The following is a 26,865-nucleotide window of genomic DNA, read 5'->3' on the forward strand; positions in this document are numbered from 1 at the left end:
AACTAGCCCCTTATCTTCTCCTGAGAGGAATGGGGTAACATTAGTCCGGGGAACATTTCTCAACTGACACCCAAAAAACAAACCTTTACTATTCATTCACAAAATGGAAAACCTCCACTGGCTTCAAAAAGACCGCAGAAGTCAACAGATAAATATTGTCTTTGTGTGTGTGTGTGTGTGTGTGTGTGTGTGTGTGTATGCGTGAGTGTGTGCGTAGATGTGTATTCTCTGCTTGGCTGCACTTGGAAGAAGGCCACATTCAACCAATTCTCTGGTCAATCAACAATCTAATTAGACCATATTCAACCAACTCTCTGGTCAATCAACAATCTAATTAGACCATATTCCATACCAGAGTTTCCTACTAACTACACCCTTCCAGACACTGTTTAGAGTCAGACCCTTTATCACCTTAAACACACTCCTGAAACCAGTGGACAAACACAACAAGACAATGGAGATTTTATCAACCAAAAATAGACTTTAGAATGGTTAGAGAGCCGTGTGTGGTTGATTTTGATTTAGTTTAGGCAGAACGTTTTTGCGCTCTGAAGGAAGTGGTTGCGATGCAATCAGAATGTTACGGCCGGGCCATGCATAAGGAGTCCATCTCTACACCATGCGTTGTCTAGTCTACACACTACAACGGCACACTTGTTTTGGCACATAAAAACCTTTATTTTTTATTTTTATTTTGTGTGTGAAGGAAGTTGATGATCTATGAAAGAGGAATCATCTGGGAACAAAGATGTGTTCCGAGGCTGTTTCCCAGGAAACGCTGCACGAGACTACCCCCAACACATGCGCACACACACACACACACACACACACAAACTTGTGTGTCTCTACCTCGCCTGGCTTCCCAGCGGAGACCGCAGGAGGATAGATCCAGACAGGTTTTATTTTGGTTCTTTGTACCCTTATTTTTTACCAGGTAAGTTGACTGAGAACGCGTTCTCATTTACAGCAACGTCCTGGGGAATAGTTACACAAGGGGAGAGGAGCGAGACAGTTAGAAGCTGGAGATGATTAGGTTGCCACGGTGCATCCAGCTACAACAAACTGTCATCGACACAGACAGACAGACAGACAGACAGACAGACAGACACAGACAGACAGACAGACAGACGGACGGACGGTTCCCAGGTACACAGACACACACTCCCAGGTGGTTGATCCTCTTCCGGTAACTTATTTTAATCATTTCCTTCTGTGTAAAGACAAGACAGCCTTATACAAGCAGCATGTACATGGTGTATGAATAGGACAAGCTCCATTTATCATGGCTGTATTCTGAGTCTATGGAGCTTACTAAATATCTCTTCTAAACAGGTTTTTTTGACGTGAAGATGATCTGTTATTTAACTGGGTCTCCAGACTTTTACAGCAGCTAGTTCTGTCCACTCCCAGGTTAACAGGCTAGTTCTGTCCACTCCCAGGTTAACAGGCTAGTTCTGTCCACTCCCAGGTTAACAGGCTAGTTCTGTCCACTCCCAGGTTAACAGGCTAGTTCTGTCCACTCCCAGGTTAACAGGCTAGTTCTGTCCACTCCCAGGTTAACAGGCTAGTTCTGTCCACTCCCAGGTTAACAGGCTAGTTCTGTCCACTCCCAGGTTAACAGGCTAGTTCTGTCCACTCCCAGGTTAACAGGCTAGTTCTGTCCACTCCCAGGTTAACAGGCTAGTTCTGTCCACTCCCAGGTTAACACAGGAGTGTAAAGTGTACAGAGGTCCTCTGGGGGTGTGGCACCTCATGCATTGTCTCATTTTTTAAGGTTAAAATGTTTTTGTCTGTTTGTAAACTAGTCTTCCACTCTGCCCTCAAACAAATACGGCATTTTAAAATGAACATGGTCAGAAAACATCCAAATAACTCAAGTAACATCAACATTGCTGTGTCAAGTTTTATTTTAATACAACTTTCTGTCAATACAAGTCTGGGAATCAAAACGCCAGAAAAACATATTCAGGGGCAGCAGATGAACCCTTTAAAAGACAGGCCAGAGTTGTATTCATACTAAACAGAAGTCATCTGGTCTGTGTTATTGGTGTATGTGTGTGTGTGTATGTGTGTGTGTGTGTATGCGTGTGTGTGTGTATATGCGTGTGTGTGTATATGTGTGTGTGTGTGTGTGTGTTTCTTTTTGGAAAGAATGCTTAGTTCTCCGCTTGGTGTTTATTTTACAGCTCACAGAAGCGTTGTCCTTAAACTATCAAACCCCTCGGTATCAAATATCACTTCAAAAAAAACAAAACAAAAACATTGTTCTTCAAAGTCGAAGTCCACACACTCATATGAATAATATATAATTCATTCACTTTTTCCAAAGCAAAATACTTTATTCTAAAGAAAAATATAAAAAGTTGATATGCTTAAAATACGATCAAAACCAGTAATGGTCAAAAGCAATGTGAGCAACGTGACACCGCATCCAATATGTGCCTCCTCAAACAGTTATGTAGTACAATAGAGGCCAGGGACTGTTTTAAGGGCAGGCAGCCAGTGGTTGGCCAGCTTGTCGGACTGTATTTGACCGACTGTTTTGGACCGACTGTATTTGGGTGTGTGTAACCTACATGGCTATACACAAGAGAGGCATCATGTTCCAGAAGTTTCTAAAGGGGGTGCTGGATGGCACCTTATGGAGCTGACTGTATTTGGATCTGTGTTACCTATATTCTCTATCGGTTCTGTTCCGTTTGTAACGTTTGGACCAGGACCTAGACTACCAGTTTGGATAAGGAGCGAGAGACCATGGCTGTAGTTCCTGTAGTTCTTGTCCAAGACCAAGGAGACCCTACTCAGAGCTCAGTCTTGCCCCCGACCGCTCCACCTGGCCCAGCCCCAGCTCCGGCCCCTTCCCCCTCCCCGTTGCTGGGTGGGCTGGAGGCTGAGGCAGAGGCAGACTGGAAGCCCAGAGAGGCAGAGTTGATGCAGTATCGTTTCCCTGTGGGTCTGGGGCCGTCATCAAACAGGTGTCCTAGGTGAGAACCACACTGAAAACACACAGAAAGGACTGATTTCTCAGCAATATCCAAGCAACGTTTTTTGTTGTATTGTAAATATGAAATCTAAAATCTAAAATCTGGAACCCCCTCAAAAGGGGAACCAATAATCTACTCTCTACTTCCGCTCAACCAAACAGCGCTCCTATCCCTGCTACTCTTTTAACCTCTAGGCAGATCTCATATCTAACCAGGTCGTTATTGGAACAGAGAATTGGTTATCAATGACTTCAAATAGAAGTGAAATAAGGTGACTTCAGCATACCTGACTACAGTTGGTCTCAACTCTGTGCATCCCGTAGGAGAAATCATCCGTTACGGTGACCGACTCCTCCTTCACCAGGTCATAGAAGGACGGCCAACCTGGAACAAAGAAACAACAACACATCCTATTATCGGGAACTGGATCTCCACTGTTGCCTTCGCTACAGGGTAGATATCCTATAGGTGGTAAGATGGTATACACTGACTGTACAAAACAAGGACTCTAAACAAGGTGTCGAAAGCGTTCCGGAAGGATGCTGGCCCCCCAATGTTGACTCCAGTGCTTCCCACAGTTGTGTCAAGTTGGCTGGATGTCCTTTTGGGTGGTGGACCATTCCTGATACACACGGGAAACTGCTGTGCGTGGAAAAACCCAGCAGTGTTGCAGTTCTTGACACAAACCGGTGCGCCTGGCACCTGCTACCATACCCCGTTCAAAAGGCACTCAAATCTTTTATCTTGCCCATTCACCCTCTGAATGGCACACACAGAATCCATGTCTCAATTGTCTCAAGGCTTAAAAATCCTTCTTTAACCTGTCTCCTCCCCTTCATCTACACTGATTGAAGTGGATTTAACAAGTGACATCAATAAGGGATCATAGCTTTCACCCGGATTCACCTGGACAGTCTATGTCATGGAAACAGCACTCAGTTTATAACATACTAAACTCAGCAAAAAAAGAAACGTCCCATTTTCAGGACCCTGTCTTTCAAAGATCATTCGTAAAAATCCAAAGAACTTCACAGATCTTCATTGTAAAGGGTTTAAACTCTGTTTCCCATGCTTGTTCAATGAACCATAAACAATTAATGAACATGCACCTATGGAACGGTCGTTAAGACACTAACAGCTTACAGACGGTAGGCAATTAAAGTCACAGTTATGAAAACTTAGGACACTAACGAGGCCTTTCTACTGACTCTGAAAAACACCAAAAGAAAGATGCCCAGGGTCCCTGCTCATCTGCGTGAACGTGCCTTAGGCATGCTGCAAGGAGGCATGAGGACTGCAGATGTGGCCAGGGCAATAAATTGCAATGTCCGTACTGTGAGACGCCTAAGACAGCGCTACAGGGAGACAGGACGGACAGCTGATCATCCTCGCAGTGGCAGAACACGTGTGTAACAACACCTGCACAGGATCAGTACATCCAAACATCACACCTGCGGGACAGGTACAGGATGGCAACAACAACTGCCCGAGTTACACCAGGAACGCACAATCCCAATCAGTGCTCAGACTGTCCACAATAGGCTGAGAGAGGCTGGACTGAGGGCTTGTAGGCCTGTTGTAAGGCAGGTCCTCACCAGACATCACCGGAAACGTCGCCTATGGGCACAAACCCACCGTCGCTGGACCAGTCAGGACTGGCAAAAAGTGCTCTTCACTGACGAGTCGCAGTTTTGTCTCACCAGGGGTGATGGTCGGATTCGCTTTTGTCGTCGAAGGAATGAGCGTTACACCGAGGCCTGTACTCTGGAGCGGGATCGATTTGGAGGTGGAGGGTCCGTCATGGTCTGGGGCGGTGTGTCACAGCATCATCGGACTGAGCTTGTTGTCATTGCTGGCAATCTCTACGCTGTGCATTACAGGGAAGACATCCTCCTCCCTCATGTGGTACCCTTCCTGCAGGCTCATCCTGACATGACAATGCCACCAGCCATACTGCTCGTTCTGTGCGTGATTTCCTGCAAGACAGGAATGTCAGTGTTCTGCCATGGCCAGCGAAGAGCCCAGATCTCAATCCCATTGAGCACGTTTGGGACCTGTTGGATCGGAGGGTGAGGGCTAGGGCCATTCCCCCAGAAATGTCCAGGAACTTGCAGGTGCCTTGGTGGAAGAGTGGGGTAACATCTCACAGCAAGAACGGGCAGATCTGGTGCAGTCAATGAGGAGGAGATGCACTGCAGTACTTAATGCAGCTGGTGGCCACACCAGATACTGACTGTTACTTTTGATTTTGACCCCCCCTTTGTTCAGGGACACATTATTCCATTTCTGTTAGTCACATGTCTGTGGAACTTGTTCAGTTTATGTCTCAGTTGTTGAATCTTGTTATGTTCATACAACTATTTACACATGTTAAGTTTGCTGAAAATAAACGCAGTTGACAGTGAGAGGACGTTTCTTTTTTTGCTGAGTTATTTCTGTATATTTATATATAAACATAGTATTTACAATATACCATGTAACCGGAGACGTCTGGAATAACGTTTCGGACTACAGTCATCTGACACAGCCGACCATGCTTTTTAGTCCAGGACAGGTTTGTTGAGTGTTTTGGTCCCACCAGGCTAGTAGGTTTGTTGAGTGTTTTGGTCCCACCAGGCTAGTAGGTTTGTTGAGTGTTTTGGTCCCACCAGGCTAGTAGGTTTGTTGAGTGTTTTGGTCCCACCAGGCTAGTAGGTTTGTTGAGTGTTTTGGTCCCACCAGGCTAGTAGGTTTGTTGAGTGTTTTGGTCCCCACCAGGCTAGTAGGTTTGTTGAGTGTTTTGGTCCCACCAGGCTAGTAGGTTTGTTGAGTGTTTTGGTCCAACCAGGCTAGTAGGTTTGTTGAGTGTTTTGGTCCCACCAGGCTAGTAGGTTTGTTGAGTGTTTTGGTCCCACCAGGCTAGTAGGTTTGTTGAGTGTTTTGGTCCCCACCAGGCTAGTAGGTTTGTTGAGTGTTTTGGTCCAACCAGGCTAGTAGGTTTGTTGAGTGTTTTGGTCCCCACCAGGCTAGTAGGTTTGTTGAGTGTTTTGGTCCAACCAGGCTAGTAGGGGCTAGTTAAAGTGTTCAGACTGTCACATTCCAGTCTGCCTCTCAACCTTGAAAGTGCTCAGCCAATCAGTCTAATTCACAGCCAGCTCTCCTGTACTAAGCCTGCTCTGCTGGGTGGGAATGTGTATCAGAGCTATTTTACAGATAGAACGCCTGCTGGCTCTTTGTGTTAACGGTTTAAGCCAGTTTTAGAACGTATTACTGTCTGAGAGACTAATGTTGTTCATTAGTGCAAAGTGTAACTGTGTGTGTGGGCTCTAAATTCCCATGTTTTATTGGTAGCACTGGTGTGGAGCACCAGAATAATATATGTTTTAATTGATTGAGATATAGCCTACAATGGGCCCATTTGGCTGCATTTAGACAGGCAGCCCAATTCTGATATTTTTCCACTATTTGGTCTTTTGACTAATCACATCAGATCTTTTCACAGCAGATCTTTTTCAGAGCTGCTCTGGATTGGTCAAAAATACCAAATCACAGCAGATATTTTTCAGAGCTGCTCTGGATTGGTCAAAAATACAAAAATCACATCAGATATTTTTCAGAGCTGATCTGATTGGTCAAAAAGACCACGCAGCCTATGAATCCTACTCACTCCTGAAGAAGATATCACTTCTCCTTTCTCTCTGTGCCACCAAGTGTTTGCATATACTGGTAAAGTCACCAGGTTGTTAGTAGGGCTGCACGATATGGGCAAAATAATCTAATTGCAATTTATTTTTCAACAAAATATTGCGATATAGATCGATTGATTGATTTTATTTACCAGTTTATAAAACTTGATGGCAATAACAACATAAAGTCAGACTTATTTCCATTGTGGTCCCTAAAGTCAGACTTATTTCCATTGTGGTCCCTAAAGTCAGACTTATTTCCATTGTTTCCCCTAAAGTCAGACTTATTTCCATTGTTTCCCTAAAGTCAGACTTATTTCCATTGTTTCCCTAAAGTCAGACTTATTTCCATTGTGGTCCCTAAAGTCAGACTTATTTCCATTGTGGTCCCTAAAGTCAGACTTATTTCCATTGTGGTCCCTAAAGTCAGACTTATTTCCATTGTTTCCCTAAAGTCAGACTTATTTCCATTGTTTCCCTAAAGTCAGACTTATTTCCATTGTTTCCCTAAAGTCAGACTTATTTCCATTGTGGTCCCTAAAGTCAGACTTATTTCCATTGTTTCCCTAAAGTGCATGGAGCAAAAACAAACAAACAAACACATTTAAATGAAGATGATGGACATTGAAAGTTTCTAGTTGGCTTCAGATGATGAAGGAGCTCAGGGCAGGTCAAAACACTTGGCTGAACTGTTGGAATCATAGAAAACAGAATGATTATTGTTTTTATGGTTGGTGTTGCGTGACAACAAATGAAAAAGCCAGGTAGGCGTTACGACAGGGTAGGAACCAAAGTGTTGAACAAGTGTTTCCCCGGGGACCCTAATCACATTTGAATAAATAGATGTTGCATTTAGACAACTATTTTAGAATAGGCTATCTGATTCAGAACATGGTGTTGCACAAACAACATACTGATCTACGCCACCACTGGTAACTTACCTGTATTAGAGCTAACGTTGGTTTTGCCATAGCTAGTGCATTTAGCTAAACGGCATTTCACTAGCCAGCTAGCTAGTTAGCGATTAGCATTATTTAAGCACACGCCATCCTCCTAACTAACTAGCGGTTTTGCAGAGAGCAAGATACACAAACGAATAGTAGAAAAGAGAAAACATGTGGATTCATATTTAGAAGCAACGTGGAAAGCAGCATCGTTCTTCTTCTTGTTCTGGAAGAATACGTTGAGTGCATGAATTGACAGCGTGCTCAGAGAATAAACAGTGGAGGAACGGCGTGCTGCTTGAGGTGACTTGGTGTGTGGGGACGGGTGCTGGAGCAAGCAGCCGTGGGAGGCAGCCTGCCTTGTTTGAGCAGTGTAGAGAAGAGTGTCAGTACTAAATATTGTTACGCATTTACATTTTTATTGTGTTTTCTTTTAGTCGCATTGGTGCTCCCAAAATAAAAGTGCAGGTCGCACAGCTGTGTGTATGTGTGTGTGCCTGCAAGCGTGCCTCCCTGCTTGCATTCGTGCACGCCTGTGTGTGTATGTATCTTCCCAGTCAGTCAGAGGATTCCCCCTCCTACCCCTTGGCTAGGTTCTCACTCACTCCCTCCCTCTCCTCTTCCTCCCTCTAAATATGTTTGTTTCAGGTTGGGATTAAGAAAGAGGAACAGAGGATATCGCCCTCTATTGGAGGTGTCGAAAAAGTATTCATTACATTAGTCTAAAATTAGAACCTTTTTCCATCCACTTCCTAAATGTAGGGGATTAGATCACAATACAACATCTGTGAGTTAACTTCTTAATTAAAATGTTGTTGTTTTTTTATATAGAAGTAGGAATATTCTGAATCAACCTTTCTAAGACTGAGCAGTAGGCTTGATGCAGTTTCTGAACATCAAGCTAATTAAAGGAAATGTCAAAGCCTAATCCACTGGGTTTCTAGCTGTATGCGATCTCTCTCTGCTTTTCCATGAGCAGTTGGTTCGTCTGGAGGGTTCCACGCTGCAGTGCCACAGGGTCTTCTCATGGGTGGTCACCCCCGTTCAGGGCTCCCTGGGCACTGTCTCAGCCTGTGACAGGAAGTGAGCTTTCACGCCGCCTGCCTGCTCCCTGTTTCTCAGATCCAAGCCTACTCCAGCTTATTGAGTTATCAGTAAAGGGAGAGAGGAGGAGAGGGGAGAAGGGGAGGGAGGAGAAGGAGGACAGGAGGGAGAAGGAGAAGGAGGAGAAAGGGAGGGAGGAGAGAGACGGGGGAGGGGAAATAGGGTAATGTGAAGACAGGTTGAGGACAGGAGGGAGAAGGAGGACAGGAGGGAGACGGAGAAGGGGAGGGATAGAGGAGAGGAGGAGAAGGGGAGAGAGGAGAGGAGGGGAAGGAGGACAGGGGGGAGAAGGAGGACAGGAGGGAGAAGGAGGACAGGAGGGAGAAGGAGGAGAAGGGGAGGGATAGAGGAGAGGAGAGGAGGGGAAGGAGGACAGGAGGGAGAAGGAGGACAGGAGGGAGACGGAGAAGGAGGAGAAGGGGAGGGATAGAGGAGAGGAGGAGAAGCAGCTGTGTATTAATATACTCCGTGACAAGTGCTCCAACAGAAGATAGCATCAGATACTTGGAGAGTGATAGGTTTAGAGGTGAGGTTCTGAAACCACTGGGGAGATCATATATCTCTATCTGCGGTGGAAAACAGAAGTCACCACTGGATGTGACGAGAGTCATTGGACCCAACCAAGCTTCCTATAATACAACAAGCAGACCCCTACACCCCTCCACCCTTCTGTCCTGCTCAGGCATAGCCATCTATCCCTGGACCCTAGCTCCATGAACCCTCAGCCCCCTACGGTACACCAACCAGATCCCCCACTCCTCCACCACCCTGGACCCTAGCTCCATGAACCCTCAGCCCCCTACGGTACACCAACCAGATCCCCCACTCCTCCACCACCCCTCTCTCCACCCTGGGCCCTAGCTCCATGAACCCTCAGCCCCCTACGGTACACCAACCAGATCCCCCACTCCTCCTCCACCACCCCTCTCTCCAACCTGGACCCTACCGAGCTCTCTGTAGTACAACAACCAGACCTTAATACCCCCATCCATCCTCCACCATGCTCCTCAAGCCCCTAACTGTCTACCTCTTGGACCCCCCCAGCTCCCTTCCTACAACTCTCCCTCCTTCCATCTCCCTGTGGTAGGTCATCAACAACCAGACTCTCCTCCATCTTCCTCCTCTTCAGGCCTTCTCCGTCTACCCCTGGAGCCTCCGGCTCCCTGGAACAACCACCATATCCCCCCCCCCACCCGTCCATCCCCCAGCACCACCAGCTACAGCTCCAACACCATCATGGACATGTGGTAGGTCTACAACAACCACACTCACCCATCAAGCTGCTAACCGTCTACCCCTGCCTCCACTCCCCCAGTCTGAGGAGTTGGGGGAGGGAAACGCTTGGCCACAACTACAAAGCCATGAAATTCCACAGCAACACAGGAAACACACTGGGGAATAGAGGAATCTATAGGTCAGAATAGGAGAATCCCCAACGCTAACTCCAACCCAGAGGACTGTTACTGAGCTTAGTGTGTGTGTGTGTGTGTGTGTGTGTGTGTGTGTGTGTGTGTGTGTGTGTGTGTGTGTGTGTGTGTGTGACTGAGATACACCTAGTTTAACATTTTGTAGAAAATTCTGCAAATTTTGTAGCGCTTGTGGACACACGTCTATGCGTCTCCCAACACACACACACACCTCTCTGTCTCCCCCTGCTGTTCATCTCAACTTCTCCACTAGGCCACTGCTCCTCAGGACCTTGGTTAGCTGAAACAGGTTTCTTCTAGTAGGGCTGTTCATCTCAACTTCTCCACTAGGCCACTGCTCCTCAGGACCTTGGTTAGCTGAAACAGGTTTCTTCTAGTAGGGCTGGAGCAAAAGCCTGCCCACATAGCTTTCCAGAAGGAGGGTTGTTTCTGAGAATGTACCTCATTCACTAAATCCTCATTCTTAGTCTTTTTCTGAAACCCTTTAGTGAAGAACCTTTAACATTCATCACAGTTCCTCCTCAGTCTCAGGGACACCGCGGCCGATCTCCCCTCTAAGGTATTTCCTAATTGCAGCCTAAGACAGATCACTGGTCAGAGAGAGAGACTGCAATTAAACCCAACAGGAATTCCTAAGGATTAGCTATGACAGACTCCCCAAGATAGCGTTCATTAAAAACGACTCTCTGGAAGTGTCTTACGCTACATCCCAAATGGCAACCCTATCCTCTATATAAGTGCGCTACTTTTGACCGGAGCCATATGAGCCCAGGCCCTGGTCAAAAGTAGTGCACTAAATAGAGGATAGGGGTGCCATTTTGGGGTGCAGCCTTAATCTTCCCCCACTGGTCAGTCGGAGGTGTAAAAGCTCAGAAACGTTTGCCTGCCGACCGTACTTAGCACCTCTGAACACAGCAAAAACCTTGGAAGTCATCAGCCTCTCAGCTCTGTTAAAATACTCCAGACCAGAAGGTGGCAGTAGCGTTGTTTGGCAATACATATACATGTGCGAATTGCTTACAGTCTAGATTCCCAGCTATCTGCGCTACTAATGTTGCTATTTTGTAGAGCCCTTGTTGATAGCCACAGCTAGATAACTACCTAGTAAGATTACGAAAGACAATTTAATTCACTCTCTCATAATCCCATACTGCCAGTGCCAGACCATTGCCGTATGTTTAGCTAGCTAGCTAACGTTAGCATATTCACTAGCTAGCACAACACATCTAGCTCGCTAACGTTAGCATATTCACTAGCTAGCACAACACAGCTAGCTAGCGAAGGACACTGCACTAACCTGGCAGCTAACACAGGCAGCTGTTTTCATGGAAACTAGCTAATCCCGTTGTGATTTAATGATAATGTCAATACTAGCTACAGTGGTTAGCTAGCTTGGAGGAAGTAGGGTTGTGTAGCATTGCGTCTGTGCACTTAGCTAGCTACCATCCCATAGCCTACATTGCATATGAAGTGTGACTGGCTCATCTGTAGCTGTACGGACTCAACGCCCTCTTTCATTTTTTTTGTTGGCTCCCACGTGGGGGTTCGTGCTCTCCGATTGGCTCAAAGTGAAGTTGTCGGCCACTGACGAGCGTTGCGATTCATGTGTGTAGCTACCCGGTCGTCACGCAGGAAGGAAGGGCCTCCCGCGGTGATAAGTACCTATCGGCAGTGAGATTTTCTCCGTGCGTTTTCATGCTTTGTTCACAAAAACATTGAAGGGTGTTTTATTTGTAACTGTTCTAAGAAACCATCAGAAAGCCGAACGAGTGCACACGCCTAGACTCACTGTTAGTCTACTCCTTTTCTTTTACGAAGCATGTGTCAAATACAATGTTACGCTGCTTCAACGTCTCTAATCTGGAACTCGTGTTGATATGAGGCCTTTGGAAAATGGCAACTATACATTATTACATTATTATGCGGCAGGTAGCTTAGTGGTTAAGAGCGTTGTACCAGTAACCGAAAGGTCGCTGGTTCTAATCCCCGAGCAGACTAGGTGAAAAATCTGTCGATGTGCCCTTGAGCAAGGCACTTAACCCTAATTGCTCCTGTAAGTCGCTCTGGATAAGAGCGTCTGCTAAATGACCAATTTATTTTATTATTTATTTATGTTGAGTGAAACAAGGAGTGCGTCCCAAATGGCACCCTATTCTCTCTGTATTCCCCTAACGGGCCCTGGTCAAAAGTAGTGCACTAAATAGGGAATAGGGTGCCATTTGGGACCCCATACAAGGTCTATTCTACCGTGTATTAAGACATTAAGCAAGTGAAACAAGACAACGTGACTCGGAGCTCATCAGCGTTGCCTTGACTTGTGAGCGGTTGGTCGGTGCCAGAGGAAGTCATGGAATAATGTGTGAGGTAATGAGGCTGTATCAAACCTACCTGAACCAGAGTCAAACTTCGTCTCTGACCTGCAAAAGGGAGACAATGGATTTTAGTCAATGTCTCTTTTCTCTAACCTACAAAATACAACTTTACAAGTTTACAACAAGCATCAGGCACTTCAAAAGTGTTCTCTCCTCTCCTTGATGTACATTGGATGTCCTTCCCAACCCTGAGGGGAAACAGGTGACCTGGTAACGAAGCTCGTCAGCTACAGTTAACCTTCACTGGGTCAGGCAGGCCAGGGGCTCTTTAACCAATCAGAGAGAGACTAGGGACTAAGAGGAGGGAAAGTGGCTCTTGAACCAATCAGAGAGAGACTAGGGACTAAGAGGAGGGAAAGTGGCTCTTTAACCAATCAGAGAGAGACTAGGGACTAAGAGGAGGGAAAGTGGCTCTTGAACCAATCAGAGAGAGAGACTAGAAGGGACTAAGGGGGGGGGGGGGGCACTGGCTCCGAGGAGAGGAAGGTTAGACCAAATCAGGAGGAGATCGGGAGCGGGGGGTACAGTAATGACGTCACCAACCATCTAAACTTACTTGAACAGCGGGGCGCCGCAGACAACACAGGTGAAGATACCATCCTCTTTATAGTCGGTGTATTCCCCTCTGAAGGCACTGGGGAGGAGGAGACGGATCGACTCTAGTTACAGTAGTACGGTTTTACATTTTAGTCATTTATCCAGAGTGACTTACAGTTAGTGCAGGCAGTCAACTTATGACAGCTAGGAAGGAGATTTTTCTTCCATAAAAAAGGAAGTTTATCATCAAAGTCAGTGCTAGCAGTACACTTGGATCAGCTGTGATAGTTCCATGCTACTAACAACGGCTATAAAAACGGGTTGTTTGGATCCTGGATGCTGCGTTCCAAGCCGTGCTGTATTGGTGTCAGACACACACACACACGCCTGCTAACAGTTCCATCTGAACATTACCAACGCACAGGGGCGCAACTTTGGTTTTAGAAGTGGGGGGGACAAAAATGTAATTTCAGAATGTCCCCAGTGAAAGTTGCGCCCCTGCCAATGCCCCTCAATAAGATTATCATGTCCGAATGATCTCTTGTATTATCTCAACTCGCACATTATTTCCCCCTTGCTTCCAGCCTGGCATTTAGTTTGGTGCAGCGGGGGTTAATATAAGCCTGTCCGACCTCGGAAAACAATGTTTCACTTTCGAATTTCGATATCTGTAGTACCATACATACGAGTGAACGGCGCCCAGACTAGATGAGACAACTTTTTTCCCCCTGAGCCAGTCGAAATCACGCATCAACGTCATTATCGTGGACGTATCCAAGTAAAACCCAACCATTTTGTTTAGAACAGATGAGTCCCTTTGCATAGCAACTACGTAGCAACATGACCAAAATAACCAGATTTCTGTACGGACTATATCTTCTGGTGGAAGAATTAAACATTGTATGAATTTACTTATCAAAATAAAGTTTGAATGAAAACATGTAATTCTTTGTTATTTTAATACGTTGGGTGACAGTTTCATAAAAACAATAAGGCACGCGAGGCAGTGCTGTATCATGAAGACAGTCCCGGGTTAATGGATTCACTGCAAATAAAGCCATGTACCTGTGACTGTTTTCATGATACAGCAGCACTAAACCCTTAAATGTTCAGTTATGGATCAGCTGTTTATAGGCATCTGTGCTGCTAACAACAGTTATGGATCAGCTGTTTATAGGCATCTGTGCTGCTAACAACAGTTATGGATCAGCTGTTTATAGGTATCTGTGCTACTAACAATGATTATGTGTCTAAAAAAAAAAAAACCCGGGCTCTGGTCGTTTGGGTATCGAAGCCACAGAAATGGGGAAGTGTCCCGTGGTGGAGAGCCGCAGACCACAGTGTAGGTTACAGCCACACCAGCTTAGAACAGCTTGGCAACAGGGGCTATGGCTGGGCCCACAAGCTTTAGGCCTGGCCAGAACCGAACCCAGTTGGAGGGGGGAGGGGGGGACCTACCACCACACCCCAGTATCCCCCTGCCGACCTCGTTTCCCTGGACGCGTCACAAATGCCACTTCCCTATATTGTACACCAGTTTTAACCAGGGTGCATTGGGGTCCTGGTCAAAAGTAGTGCACTAAATAGGGAATCGGGTTCCATTTGGGACACAGACTCCGCCTCCACCAACCAACCACCATCCAGGGCATTTTTCACATTCCTCCCTCAAAATGGTCCGACAAACCCTTTCCCCACGTGTGTCCTGCCAGGGAGGGAGGGAGGGAGGGAGGGAGGGGAGGGGTAGAGACTAGTGTCACTGAGTTTCTTCTTCTTTTACGTCCCAAATGGCACCCCTATTCCCTATATAGAGCACTGTTTTTTTTACCAGAGCCCAATAGGAGAACAGGGTGCCATTTGGGTCGTCCCACTGTATTTTCCAGCGAACGACTGTTTTGCTGCCGACCGACTAGAGACACGCTGCGACCTCCCAAGGCAGGTTAGTGAGGTCACTGCCAGGGCCTTTAGGATAAAGCCAGCCAAGCTTTAACGTCAACGTGACACAGGAATGTTCTGGAATGTTCCGTTGGGGGGGGGGGGGAAAAATGACGGCTCGTGGAACGTGACTGACCAATCAGAGCAGCAAAATAACTATGAACTGCGAAAAACAAAAACAAAAAAATCACATGTATCTTACACCATAATTAAGCAATATTTACTACACCTCTTAATCCTTGCATTGGTGTTGACAGAAATGCATATTGTTATTTACCCCCCTAAATGAATTGACTTGATGGCGCAGTAGCAGTACTATAGAAATGTTTTGGGGGTCCCATATTCTACAGTGCATTCGGAAAGTATTCAGAACCCTTGACTTTTTCCCCACAATCTACACGCAATACCCCCATAATGACAAAGCAAAAAACAGGTTTAGACATTTTTGCTAAATAAAATATTTACAAAAGTATTCAGACCCCTATGCTATGAGACTCGAAATTGAGCTCAGGTGCATCCTGTTTCCTGTTTGATCATCCTTGAGATGTTTCTACAACTTGATTGGAGTCCACCTGTGGTCAATTCAATTGATTGGATATGCTTTGGAAAGGCACAAACCTGTCTATATAAAAGGTCCCACAGTTGACAGTGCATGTCAGAGCAGAAACCAAGCCATGAGGTCGAAGGAATTGTCCGTAGAGCTCCGAGGCAGGATTGTGTCGAGGCACAGATCTGGGGAAGGGTACCAAAAGATTTCTGCAGCATTGAAGGTCCCCAAGAACACAGTGGCCTCCATCATTCTTAAATGAAAGAAGTTTGGAACCACCAAGACTCTTCCTAGAGCTGGCCGCCCGGCCAAACTGAGCAATCGGGGAGAAGGGCCTTGGTCAGGGAGGTGACCAAGAACCCGATGGTCACTCTGACAGAGCTCTAGAGTTCCTCTGTGGAGATGGGAGAACCTTCCAGAAGGACAACCATCTCTGCAGCACTCCACCAATCATGCCTTTATGGTAGAGTGGCCAGACGGAAGCCACTCCTCAGTAAAAGGCACATGACAGCCCGCTTGGAGTTTGCCAAAAGGCACCTAAAAGACTCTCAGACCATGAGAAACAAGATTCTCTGGTCTGATTAAACCAAGATTGAACTCTTTGGCCTGAATGCCAAGCGCCATGCCACGTCTGGAGGAAATCTGGCACCATCCTATGGTGAAGCATGGTGGTGGCAGCATCATGCTGTGGGGATGTTTTTCAGCAGCAGGGACTAGGAGACTAGTCAGGATCGAGGGAAAGATGAAAGTAGCAAAGTACAGAGAGATCCTTGATGAAAACCTGCTCCAGAGCACTCAGGACCTCAGACTGGGGTGAAAGTTCACCTTCCAACAGGACAATGACCCTTAGCACACAGCCAAGACAACGCAGGAGTGGCTTCGGGACAAGTCTCTGAATGTCCTTGAGTGGCCCAGCCTGAGCCCAGACTTGAACCTGATCGAACATCTCTGGAGAGACCTGAAAATAGCTGTGCAGCAACCCTCCCCATCCAACCTGACAGAGCTTGAGAGGATCTGCAGAGAAGAATGGGAGAAACTCCCCAAATACAGGTGTGCCAAGCTTGTAGCGTCATACCCAAGAAGACTCGATGGCTGTAATCGCTGCCAAAGGTGCTTCAACAAAGTACTGAGTAAAGGGTCTGAATACTTATGTAAATGTTATATTTCAGTTTGATAAAAACCTGTTTTTGCCTTGTCATTATGGGGTATTGTGTGTAGATTGATGAGGGGGGGGGAAACTATTTAATCAATTTTAGAATAAGGCTGTAACCTAACAAAATGTGGAAAAAGTCAAGGGGTCTGAATACTTTCCCAATGCCCTGTAGGCTTTGGGGGTCCCTTTACATTAGGCTTTGGGGGTCCCTATACATTAGGCTTTGGGGGTCCCTATACATTAGGCTTTGGGGGTCCCTATACATTAGGCTTTGGGGGTCCAATACCTCTCTGTTCCTCTCTCCTGGGTGACATGGAACTGCATGGGGGAGAGACGTTTCTTCAGCTCCTCCTGAGAGAAGGACTTGGGCCATGTCTTCTTGGTACGGCATGTTCCTATAGGAGGGGAGGAGGGGGAAAGAGTTAGGGTCTCAGAACCACTGCTGTGGCCAAGGGGGAGGGTGCATCTCCCCGTTCTGACCCCCCCCGCCTTTACTTGTCCCTCATCATTATAATCATCATCACTAGGGCCAGGAGTTTTTTTCCCCAGGTCAGGAGAAACTCAGGACCCTAGCTACTCATCACACTCCCTGTCTAAACACGATGCTCAGGCACTGCCCTCTCATATCACTCAGGTTCCAGGCAAGATGTACACACGTTGATCACTTCAGAAATATACAAACAAAAATGTCATACACAATTTAGTATAGGGACTGAGTGGAGAAGGTTGCACATGCAAACTTTGGTTTTTAGATGTTTTAGATTGTAATTACTTGACTCTTGCCTGGAACCGACCATTATTTTTGCATTGATCGTGACCTCTCTACAGTTAGTGTGTGTGTGGTGGGTGGGGGGGGTGGGGGGGGTGCTACGGCCAAAGCACGTCCTGGAGCTGACCAGACCGGACCGGTTCCACAGGCTAACAACTCTAATATTGTGGAATCTAGTCTAGGTAATCTCTCCTGGACAGAATATGTAAAACGTCAATCATCTGACCAAATTACATGGGATTTCAGTTCTGGGATAACCGAGATGAAGTCTAGGCGATTTCACCTAGTGTAAAACATTAGGTTAAAATCAATCAATTTCAATCAATTTTATTTTATATAGCCCTTCTTACATCAGCTAATATCTCGAAGTGCTGTACAGAAACCCAGCCTAAAACCCCAAACAGCTAGTAATGCAGGTGTAGAAGCACGGTGGCTAGGAAAAACTCCCTAGAAAGGCGAAAACCTAGGAAGAAACCTAGAGAGGAACCAGGCTATGAGGGGTGGCCAGTCCTCTTCTGGCTGTGCCGGGTGAAGATTATAACAGAACCATGCCAAGATGTTCAAAAATGTTCATAAGTGACAAGCATGGTCAAATAATAATCAGGAATAAATCTCAGTTGGCTTTTCATAGCCGATCATTAAGAGTTGAAAACAGCAGGTCTGGGACAGGTAGGGGTTCCATAACCGCAGGCAGAACAGTTGAAACTGGAATAGCAGCAAGGCCAGGCGGACTGGGGACAGCAAGGAGTCATGTTAGGCCATTGTGAGAACAGAGCAGAAATGCATGGATAACATTCTCAAACGAAATTGGTTGTGAACACAGACACACACACACACACTCACTCACTCTAGCTTGGTAGGCAGTAGGCACTAGTCAGTCTACAGTGAAGATGTTCTGGTGTTCATGGAAGGTTATTTAGCCAAAAGCTATTACACCCCTTAAAGGGATACTTCGGGATGTTGGCAATGAGGCCCTTTATCTACTTCCCCAGAATCAGATGAACTCGTGGGTACCATTTTTATGTCTCCGTGTCCAGCATGAAGGACGTTAAGAGGTCATTTCACGAGCCAATGATAACTAGCGTTAGCACAATGACTGGAAGTCTATGGTATCTGCTAGCATCCCTTTAAGGACGCTACACACCCTCGCAAATGCTGCGACGGAGCTGAGCGCGGATTAAATGGAACGGACGGTATACTATTTAGGGCCCTAGCTGTCAGATCTGGAACTGTCTAATGGTTCCAACGCCAGACTGTGTTAGAGCCCTTTACAATTATTTTGGGTTGTGGAATAAGATCACAAGACCATCCGTGACAGTGTGGAACCGTCAGACACTTCCAGATCTGACAGTGTGGAACCGTTAAGACACTTCCAGATCTGACAGTGTGGACCCGTTAAGACACTTCCAGATCTGACAGTGTGGACCCGTTAAGACACTTCCAGATCTGACCGTGTGGAACCGTTAAGACACTTCCAGATCTGACAGTGTGGACCCGTTAAGACACTTCCAGATCTGACAGTGTGGAACCGTTAAGACACTTCCAGATCTGACAGTGTGGAACCATTAAGGCACTTCCAGATCTGACAGTGTGGACCCGTCAGACACTTCCAGATCTGACAGTGTGGACCCGTTAAGACACTTCCAGATCTGACAGTGTGGAACCGTTAAGACACTTCCAGATCTGACAGTGTGGACCCGTTAAGACACTTCCAGATCTGACAGTGTGGACCCGTTAAGACACTTCCAGATCTGACAGTGTGGAACCGTTAAGACACTTCCAGATCTGACAGTGTGGAACCGTTAAGACACTTCCAGATCTGACAGTGTGGACCCGTTAAGACACTTCCAGATCTGACAGTGTGGAATCGTTAAGACACTTCCAGATCTGACAGTGTGGACCCGTTAAGACACTTCCAGATCTGACAGTGTGGACCCGTTAAGACACTTCCAGATCTGACAGTGTGGAACCGTTAAGACACTTCCAGATCTGACAGTGTGGAACCGTTAAGACACTTCCAGATCTGACAGTGTGGACCCGTTAAGACACTTCCAGATCTGACAGTGTGGAACCGTTAAGACACTTCCAGATCTGACAGTGTGGAACCGTTAAGACACTTCCAGATCTGACAGTGTGGAACCGTTAAGACACTTCCAGATCTGACAGTGTGGACCCGTTAAGACACTTCCAGATCTGACAGTGTGAAACCGTTAAGACACTTCCAGATCTGACAGTGTGGAACCGTCAGACACTTCCAGATCTGACAGTGTGGACCCGTTAAGACACTTCCAGATCTGACAGTGTGGACCCGTTAAGACACTTCCAGATCTGACAGTGTGGACCCGTTAAGACACTTCCAGATCTGACAGTGTGGACCCGTTAAGACACTTCCAGATCTGATAGTGTGGACCCGTTAAGACACTTCCAGATCTGACAGTGTGGAACCGTCAGACACTTCCAGATCTGACAGTGTGGAACCGTCAGACACTTCCAGATCTGACAGTGTGGAACCGTTAAGACACTTCCAGATCTGACAGTGTGGACCCGTTAAGACACTTCCAGATCTGACAGTGTGGAACCGTTAAGACACTTCCAGATCTGACAGTGTGGAACCGTTAAGACACTTCCAGATCTGACAGTGTGGACCCGTTAAGACACTTCCAGATCTGACAGTGTGGAATCGTTAAGACACTTCCAGATCTGACAGTGTGGACCCGTTAAGACACTTCCAGATCTGACAGTGTGGACCCGTTAAGACACTTCCAGATCTGACAGTGTGGAACCGTTAAGACACTTCCAGATCTGACAGTGTGGAACCGTTAAGACACTTCCAGATCTGACAGTGTGGACCCGTTAAGACACTTCCAGATCTGACAGTGTGGACCCGTTAAGACACTTCCAGATCTGACAGTGTGGACCCGTTAAGACACTTCCAGATCTGATAGTGTGGACCCGTTAAGACACTTCCAGATCTGACAGTGTGGAACCGTTAAGACACTTCCAGATCTGATAGTGTGGACCCGTTAAGACACTTCCAGATCTGACAGTGTGGAACCGTTAAGACACTTCCAGATCTGACAGTGTGGACCCGTTAAGACACTTCCAGATCTGACAGTGTGGAATCGTTAAGACACTTCCAGATCTGACAGTGTGGACCCGTTAAGACACTTCCAGATCTGACAGTGTGGACCCGTTAAGACACTTCCAGATCTGACAGTGTGGAACCGTTAAGACACTTCCAGATCTGACAGTGTGGAACCGTTAAGACACTTCCAGATCTGACAGTGTGGACCCGTTAAGACACTTCCAGATCTGACAGTGTGAAACCGTTAAGACACTTCCAGATCTGACAGTGTGGAACCGTTAAGACACTTCCAGATCTGACAGTGTGGACCCGTTAAGACACTTCCAGATCTGACAGTGTGAAACCGTTAAGACACTTCCAGATCTGACAGTGTGGAACCGTCAGACACTTCCAGATCTGACAGTGTGGACCCGTTAAGACACTTCCAGATCTGACAGTGTGGACCCGTTAAGACACTTCCAGATCTGACAGTGTGGAACCGTTAAGACACTTCCAGATCTGATTGACACAACATATTATTTGGCACGTCTTCTGACCCAGAGTATGGTGGTTCCAACACCAGAATAGGAACCCTCAGTCGGGACCGGCGAGCGCTGAAGCACGTAGCGCGTAAAAATCATCCGTCCTTGGTTGCAACACTCACTACCGTGTTCCAAACTGCCTCTGGAAGCAATATCAGCACAAGAACTGTTCATCGGGAGCTTCATGAAATGGGTTTCCATGGCCCGAGCAGCCGCACGCAAGCCTAAGATCACCACGCGCAATGCCAAGCGTCGGCCGGAGTGGTGTAAAGCTCGCCCGCCATTGGACTCTGGAGCAGTGGAAACGCATTCTCTGGAGTGATGAATCACGTTTCACCATCTGGCAGTCCGATGGACGAATCTGGGTTTTGGCGGATGCCAAGAGAACGCTACCTGCCCGAATGCATGGTGCCAACTGTAAAGTTTGGTGGAGGAGGAATAATGGTCTGGGGCTGTTTTTCATGGTTCGGGCTAGGCCCCTTAGTTCCAGTGAAGGGAAATCTTAACGCTACAGCATACAATTACATTCTAGACGATTCTGTGCTTCCAACTTTGTGGCAACAGTTCGGGAAGGACCTTTCCTGTTTCAGCATGACAATGCCCCCGTGCACAAAGCCAGGTCCATACAGAAATGGTTTGTTGAGATAGGTGTGGAAGAACTTGACTGGCCTGCACAGAGCCCTGACCTCAACCCCATCAAACACCTTTGGGATGAATTGGAACGCCGACTGCGAGCCAGGCCTAGTCGCCCAACATCAGTGCCCGACCTCACTAATGCTCGTGTGGCTGAATGGAAATACCCGCAGCAATGTTCCAACATCTAGTGGAAAGCCTTCCCAGAAGAGTGGAGGCTGTTATAGCAGCAAAGGGGGGACTAACTCCATATTAATGACCATGATTTTGGAATGAGATGTTGGACCAGCAGGTGTCCACATACTTTTGGTCATTTAGAGTAACTCAAGAAATCTGTCAGTAATTTTGACGAGGAGATCTTAGTCGCTAAAATGTTACATCTAAACTATGTGCTGCAGTATTTCTCAAGTGAAAAAATGCGCATGAGAACGAGTCGTCTATTGTTGAATGACAACACTTAATTGAAGAATCCCTTAACTGAAGACTTCGGCTCCTGAACTTTGGCTCGCCTCGAGAGAAAAAAAACAAAAACAAAGTTTGAACGAACAGCCGAAACAACCCTTGATGAAGGCCAATTCCAACAAAAAAAAACGTCACAAAACGTTGTCATAATATATGCACAAACTTTTCCGAAACTTTTTCAAAATGGGAAGCATGAGGACTACTTTATGGTCACTATAAAAGGAATAGGGTGCCATTTGGGACGCTCCCTTAGTGTGCTGCGGCGGACATGATTGTTTCTTTAAAGGAAGTAACTTTGTTTTTCTTTTTTTCTTTTTTGGGGAACGTTGGGATTTTCCCAGTGCGGAGTTGGAATCTGGCTGCCGGTGAGGTCGTTCCCGTTTCAGGTTTTGGGGAGGGGTTCTTCTCTCTTACGGACTATGTGGAGAATTCCTCCCTGTTAGATTGAAACCATGTGAATGGAGTAAGCACATGGAGTTTAAAAAGGGCTGGTAAGTGAATGGACTCCATTGATACCCCCCTTTTCTCTGTCCCGTGGGGGGGGGAAAGTTACTTTTTAACACACGAGGGGTTGAACTACGAAGGGGGTTGGAGTGTGTCTGTGTATCGAATGAAGGTGCTTTAAACTGAAACAGAACTGCCTCCATGTGTGAGGGGGGTGGTATAGGGTACTCTCCTACTGACTGACTGACTGTGTGAGGTAAGGGGGGTGGTATAGGGTACTCTCCTACTGACTGACTGACTGTGTGAGGTAAGGGGGGTGGTATAGGGTACTCTCCTACTGACTGACTGACTGTGTGAGGTAAGGGGGGTGGTATAGGGTACTCTCCTACTGACTGACTGACTGTGTGAGGTAAGGGGGGTGGTATAGGGTACTCTCCTACTGACTGACTGACTGTGTGAGGTAAGGGGGGTGGTATAGGGTACTCTCCTACTGACTGACTGACTGTGTGAGGTAAGGGGGTGGTATAGGGTACTCTCCTACTGACTGACTGACTGTGTGAGGTAAGGGGGGGTGGTATAGGGTACTCTCCTACTGACTGACTGACTGAGTGAGGTAAGGGGGGTGGTATAGGGTACTCTCCTACTGACTGACTGACTGTGTGAGGTAAGGGGGTGGTATAGGGTACTCTCCTACTGACTGACTGACTGTGTGAGGTAAGGGGGGTGGTATAGGGTACTCTCCTACTGACTGACTGACTGTGTGAGGTAAGGGGGGTGGTATAGGGTACTCTCCTACTGACTGACTGACTGACTGTGTGAGGTAAGGGGGGTGGTATAGGGTACTCTCCTACTGACTGACTGACTGTGTGAGGTAAGGGGGGTGGTATAGGGTACTCTCCTACTGACTGACTGACTGTGTGAGGTAAGGGGGTGTGGTATAGGGTACTCTCCTACTGACTGACTGACTGACTGTGTGAGGTAAGGGGGTGGTATAGGGTACTCTCCCTACTGACTGACTCACTGTGTGAGGTAAGGGGGGTGGTATAGGGTACTCTCCTACTGACTGACTGACTGTGTGAGGTAAGGGGGGTGGTATAGGGTACTCTCCTACTGACTGACTGACTGTGTGAGGTAAGGGGGGGATGGTGTACTCCATTGACCCCTCTCTGTTCTTTGGGAAGGGGTGTAGTGAAAGAGAATGAGGGAAACTACCCACTGTTTCCATTTGTGTTCTGAGAGCCAGTAAAGAACTCGACTTGGAATGTGGCCCCTAATGGCACCATTGGGTGTCATAGGGCTCTGGTCTAAAGTAGTGCACTATATAGGGAATAGGGTGCCACTAGGGAAGCCCCCTTGGTATGCGGCCCCTGTGCCTGTAGCCCTGCCCGTGACTATGTTCTGATGTAGCTAGGGGTCAACCTTACAAATTAGCACATTTTTCAACCTCAAGTGTAAATATTGTTTCCTAATTGTAAGCAAGGTTTGTTCTCTGCTACCCCCGCTTGCTTATTTTAACTTGTCAAACGTATGGCTTTTCATTCCCCGACCTTCTCTTTTTATCTCCCTCCCTCCCTCCGACCCTCCCTCCTTCCCTCCGACCCTCCCTCCTTCTCTCCCTCCGACCCTCCCTCCCTCCGACCCTCGACCGACCCTCCCTCCGACCCTCCTTCCCTCCCTCCGACCCTCCCTCCCTCCCTCCCGCCTTCAATCTCTCCAGTCTCTCCCTCCCTCCCTTTAGGTGGTTCTCCCAACCCAATCCGTCTCCGTGTTGATCCAGACCCAGCAGAGCTTCAGTGTGGTATTTCATTGATGACTGTGAGCAATACTTTAGGGGTATTTTATGGTATTGTAGCCACAAACAGTGAATTAAAATGAGACCATTCAACAACGTCAGGTCACAGATTAATTAACCATTAATTGGCTTCTGAAACATGTCTAATACCAACATAATATATTAATAATACACTAATAATAATAATACAAATAATAATTATCTAATACAGCCATATTAAACCTCTGCCATTAGAGAAGTACAGGGGTGATGTGAAGAAAGTAAGATGCTGGTTTCTAGACATCTAAAACCCAAATCTCTCTGGATAAAAGAAGTTGACGTTAGCCAAGCAAAAACAGCATTAAAAAACACACAGTACGTTAGATGCAAGCTGAAAGGAAGGCACGCAGTGAGTTATTGGTTATTCCATGACCAGCTGAAATAGGCAGCAGTCAAGGTTTGTAGCTGAGAAGAGATGGCTTAGCAGAATGTGAGAAGGGTTGTTATTGACTACTGCAGTAAAAACACCACAATCGCCAAGCTTTGACTAAACACGTTTGAATCTCTATATATTTTAATATTTCCAAATGTAGTCATTACACCTCTCGCAAATAAACCTGCTAGCTGTAAACAAGCTATGAATATGACTTCAATGCTACAATAATTACAACAAATGATAAAACATTAACTTAATAAATAATATTGTAGGTGTTTTTTTTCTGCAGGAGACAAATCATCACACCCCCTTCATAAAAAAATAACCATCTCAAGGAGATCAAGAGGCAGAGCAGAACAGAGCAGAGCACGACAGAGAGGCACACCACACAGCGCCAGGCTCAACCTGAAGGGAGCCCACATGGCTTCAGAGCAGCAGGCTTGGCATTGGTGATCAGGTGCAGCAGATTGAACCCCGACATGGCTGCTTCTGATTGGCTGGGCCTGTCAGCTGCTGTCTGCTGATTGGAGGAGAGAGAGGACACGCCCGACTGACACACGCTGTCTAGGAGGGGAGGGAGGGAGGGATGGGGGAGTGCTATGCTACTCAGGCTGAGAGAGGGAGGGGAGGGAGGGAGGGAGGGAGGGAGGGAGGGAAGGGAGCAGGGAGAGGGAGAGAAAACAACAACACATAGGTCAAAGGTCACAGGTCAATCACTGTACACTGTTAGACAGACAGACAGACAGCAGGGTCTGATCCATCCACCGACCGACGTCCCCCTTTTTTCATGCAGGGCTGATGCTGTAGGACGATTGGTTAACAGACAAGAGGAGACTGGACAGACGGACACACAGAGCCTTGACGGACAGAGGCCATGTTGAAGACGTTGATCCAGAATGAAATATTCACCTCCAGTTTAAGGCATTTGAAGTTGACCCAGAGGTGAGGATGAGACAGTTATAGAAGGACATTAATCAGAATGTTAGGGTTCATTATTAGTACAGGATTATAGATAAGTCATATTATTATTGGTAGATTATTTGGAATAAGTACCATATAATGTTGTGCATGGCTGTCTTTACCCTCTGGACAGTGCCTAGTTATAGAGGACCACAGTATGAGTCATAATACCCAGAAAACCTAGAGGTCAAACAGGGAAATGGTTCCAATCGTTTTTCCACCATTCATTTTTCCCATAGGGGATTTTAGGAACCCTTAATATAAAGGGCTGTGTTTCGTGTTGGCTCACCCTGGCGTGACGTTTTGATAACAATGTAAAATCTCTCTAGGACAATTAATTTTCCAACAATTAAATGTTTGACCACTAAGTTTTCTGGGTATTATGACACCTCCATTGTGGGGCTCTATTGCGCTAGAGTGGAGTGTGATGAGACCGACAGCATCTAATCCTAATCCCAACCCAGTTCCCCCTAATCTGGGGTTATGACACAGTCAGGCGGTGGTTACTCTACCTAGACGAGTGGCTAGCAGCGGGGCCGTATGGGGGGTCCTGGTCTGTCTCAGGGACAACTGTAGAGCCACACGGCCCACACGCCTTAGCAGGACAGCCATGGCAGGGCAGGCACACAATCAGAGAAAGACAGACCAAGCTACAAGGAGAGAGAGAGAGAGGGGGGTTGAGTAGGAGCGTGGGTGTGTGTGATGTTGGAAGGTGACACACATTTCGGGACCCGCACAGGCTACAAATAAAGCCGTTGTTGGCGACACAGAGAGATAGATAGAAAGTGTGTGTGTGTGTGAGGTTACAGTGAGTTAGAATCGTGTGGAGGGAGGGACATCTAGTGGTGAATCTGGAGATGTGATTATTAAGCAAGGCTTTTCCTGCTGTGTGTGTGTGTCCGAGAGAGAGAGAGAGAGATGCATAGAAGGTTAGTACAAACCAAGCAGCCTTGAAATGTTCCGGTAAAATGGAGTTGTAGATCTGTTATTTTCGGTGTACTTGTTGTATACTTCAGTATAATTAGCCATGACTAAAAAGGGCTTGCTGGTTTACTTTGAATTGTTGTTGTTGGGATGACGGGATAACATTCCTAGGATGAACTCAGCCGTCTAACTGCA

At 46.8% G+C, this 26,865-nt stretch overlaps 1 protein-coding gene across 2 annotated transcripts; it reads right to left on the reverse strand.

Annotated features, from left to right (window-relative positions):
* Window positions 1-1,889: 1,889 nt before the first annotated feature.
* On the reverse strand, window positions 1,890-26,400 carry msrb3 (methionine sulfoxide reductase B3). Of its 2 annotated transcripts, XM_041869265.1 has the most exons (7): window positions 26,259-26,341; window positions 25,192-25,397; window positions 16,952-17,060; window positions 13,053-13,130; window positions 12,513-12,541; window positions 3,271-3,368; window positions 1,890-2,996 (listed from the first exon to the last, which is right to left on the reverse strand). In XM_041869265.1, the coding sequence occupies exons 2-7, from the start codon at window positions 25,265-25,267 to the stop codon at window positions 2,802-2,804; spliced, it is 585 nt and encodes a 194-aa protein (XP_041725199.1). In that variant the 5' UTR covers window positions 25,268-25,397; window positions 26,259-26,341; the 3' UTR covers window positions 1,890-2,801. The 2 variants fall into 2 exon arrangements, with proteins under 2 accessions (XP_041725199.1, XP_045071412.1); XM_045215477.1 differs by lacking the exon at window positions 25,192-25,397 and having other exon boundaries at window positions 26,259-26,400.
* Between the last annotated feature and the right edge of the window lie 465 nt (window positions 26,401-26,865).

Source organism: Coregonus clupeaformis, unplaced genomic scaffold, assembly GCF_020615455.1.
Source record: "Coregonus clupeaformis isolate EN_2021a unplaced genomic scaffold, ASM2061545v1 scaf0454, whole genome shotgun sequence".
Taxonomy (NCBI): Eukaryota; Metazoa; Chordata; class Actinopteri; order Salmoniformes; family Salmonidae; genus Coregonus; species Coregonus clupeaformis.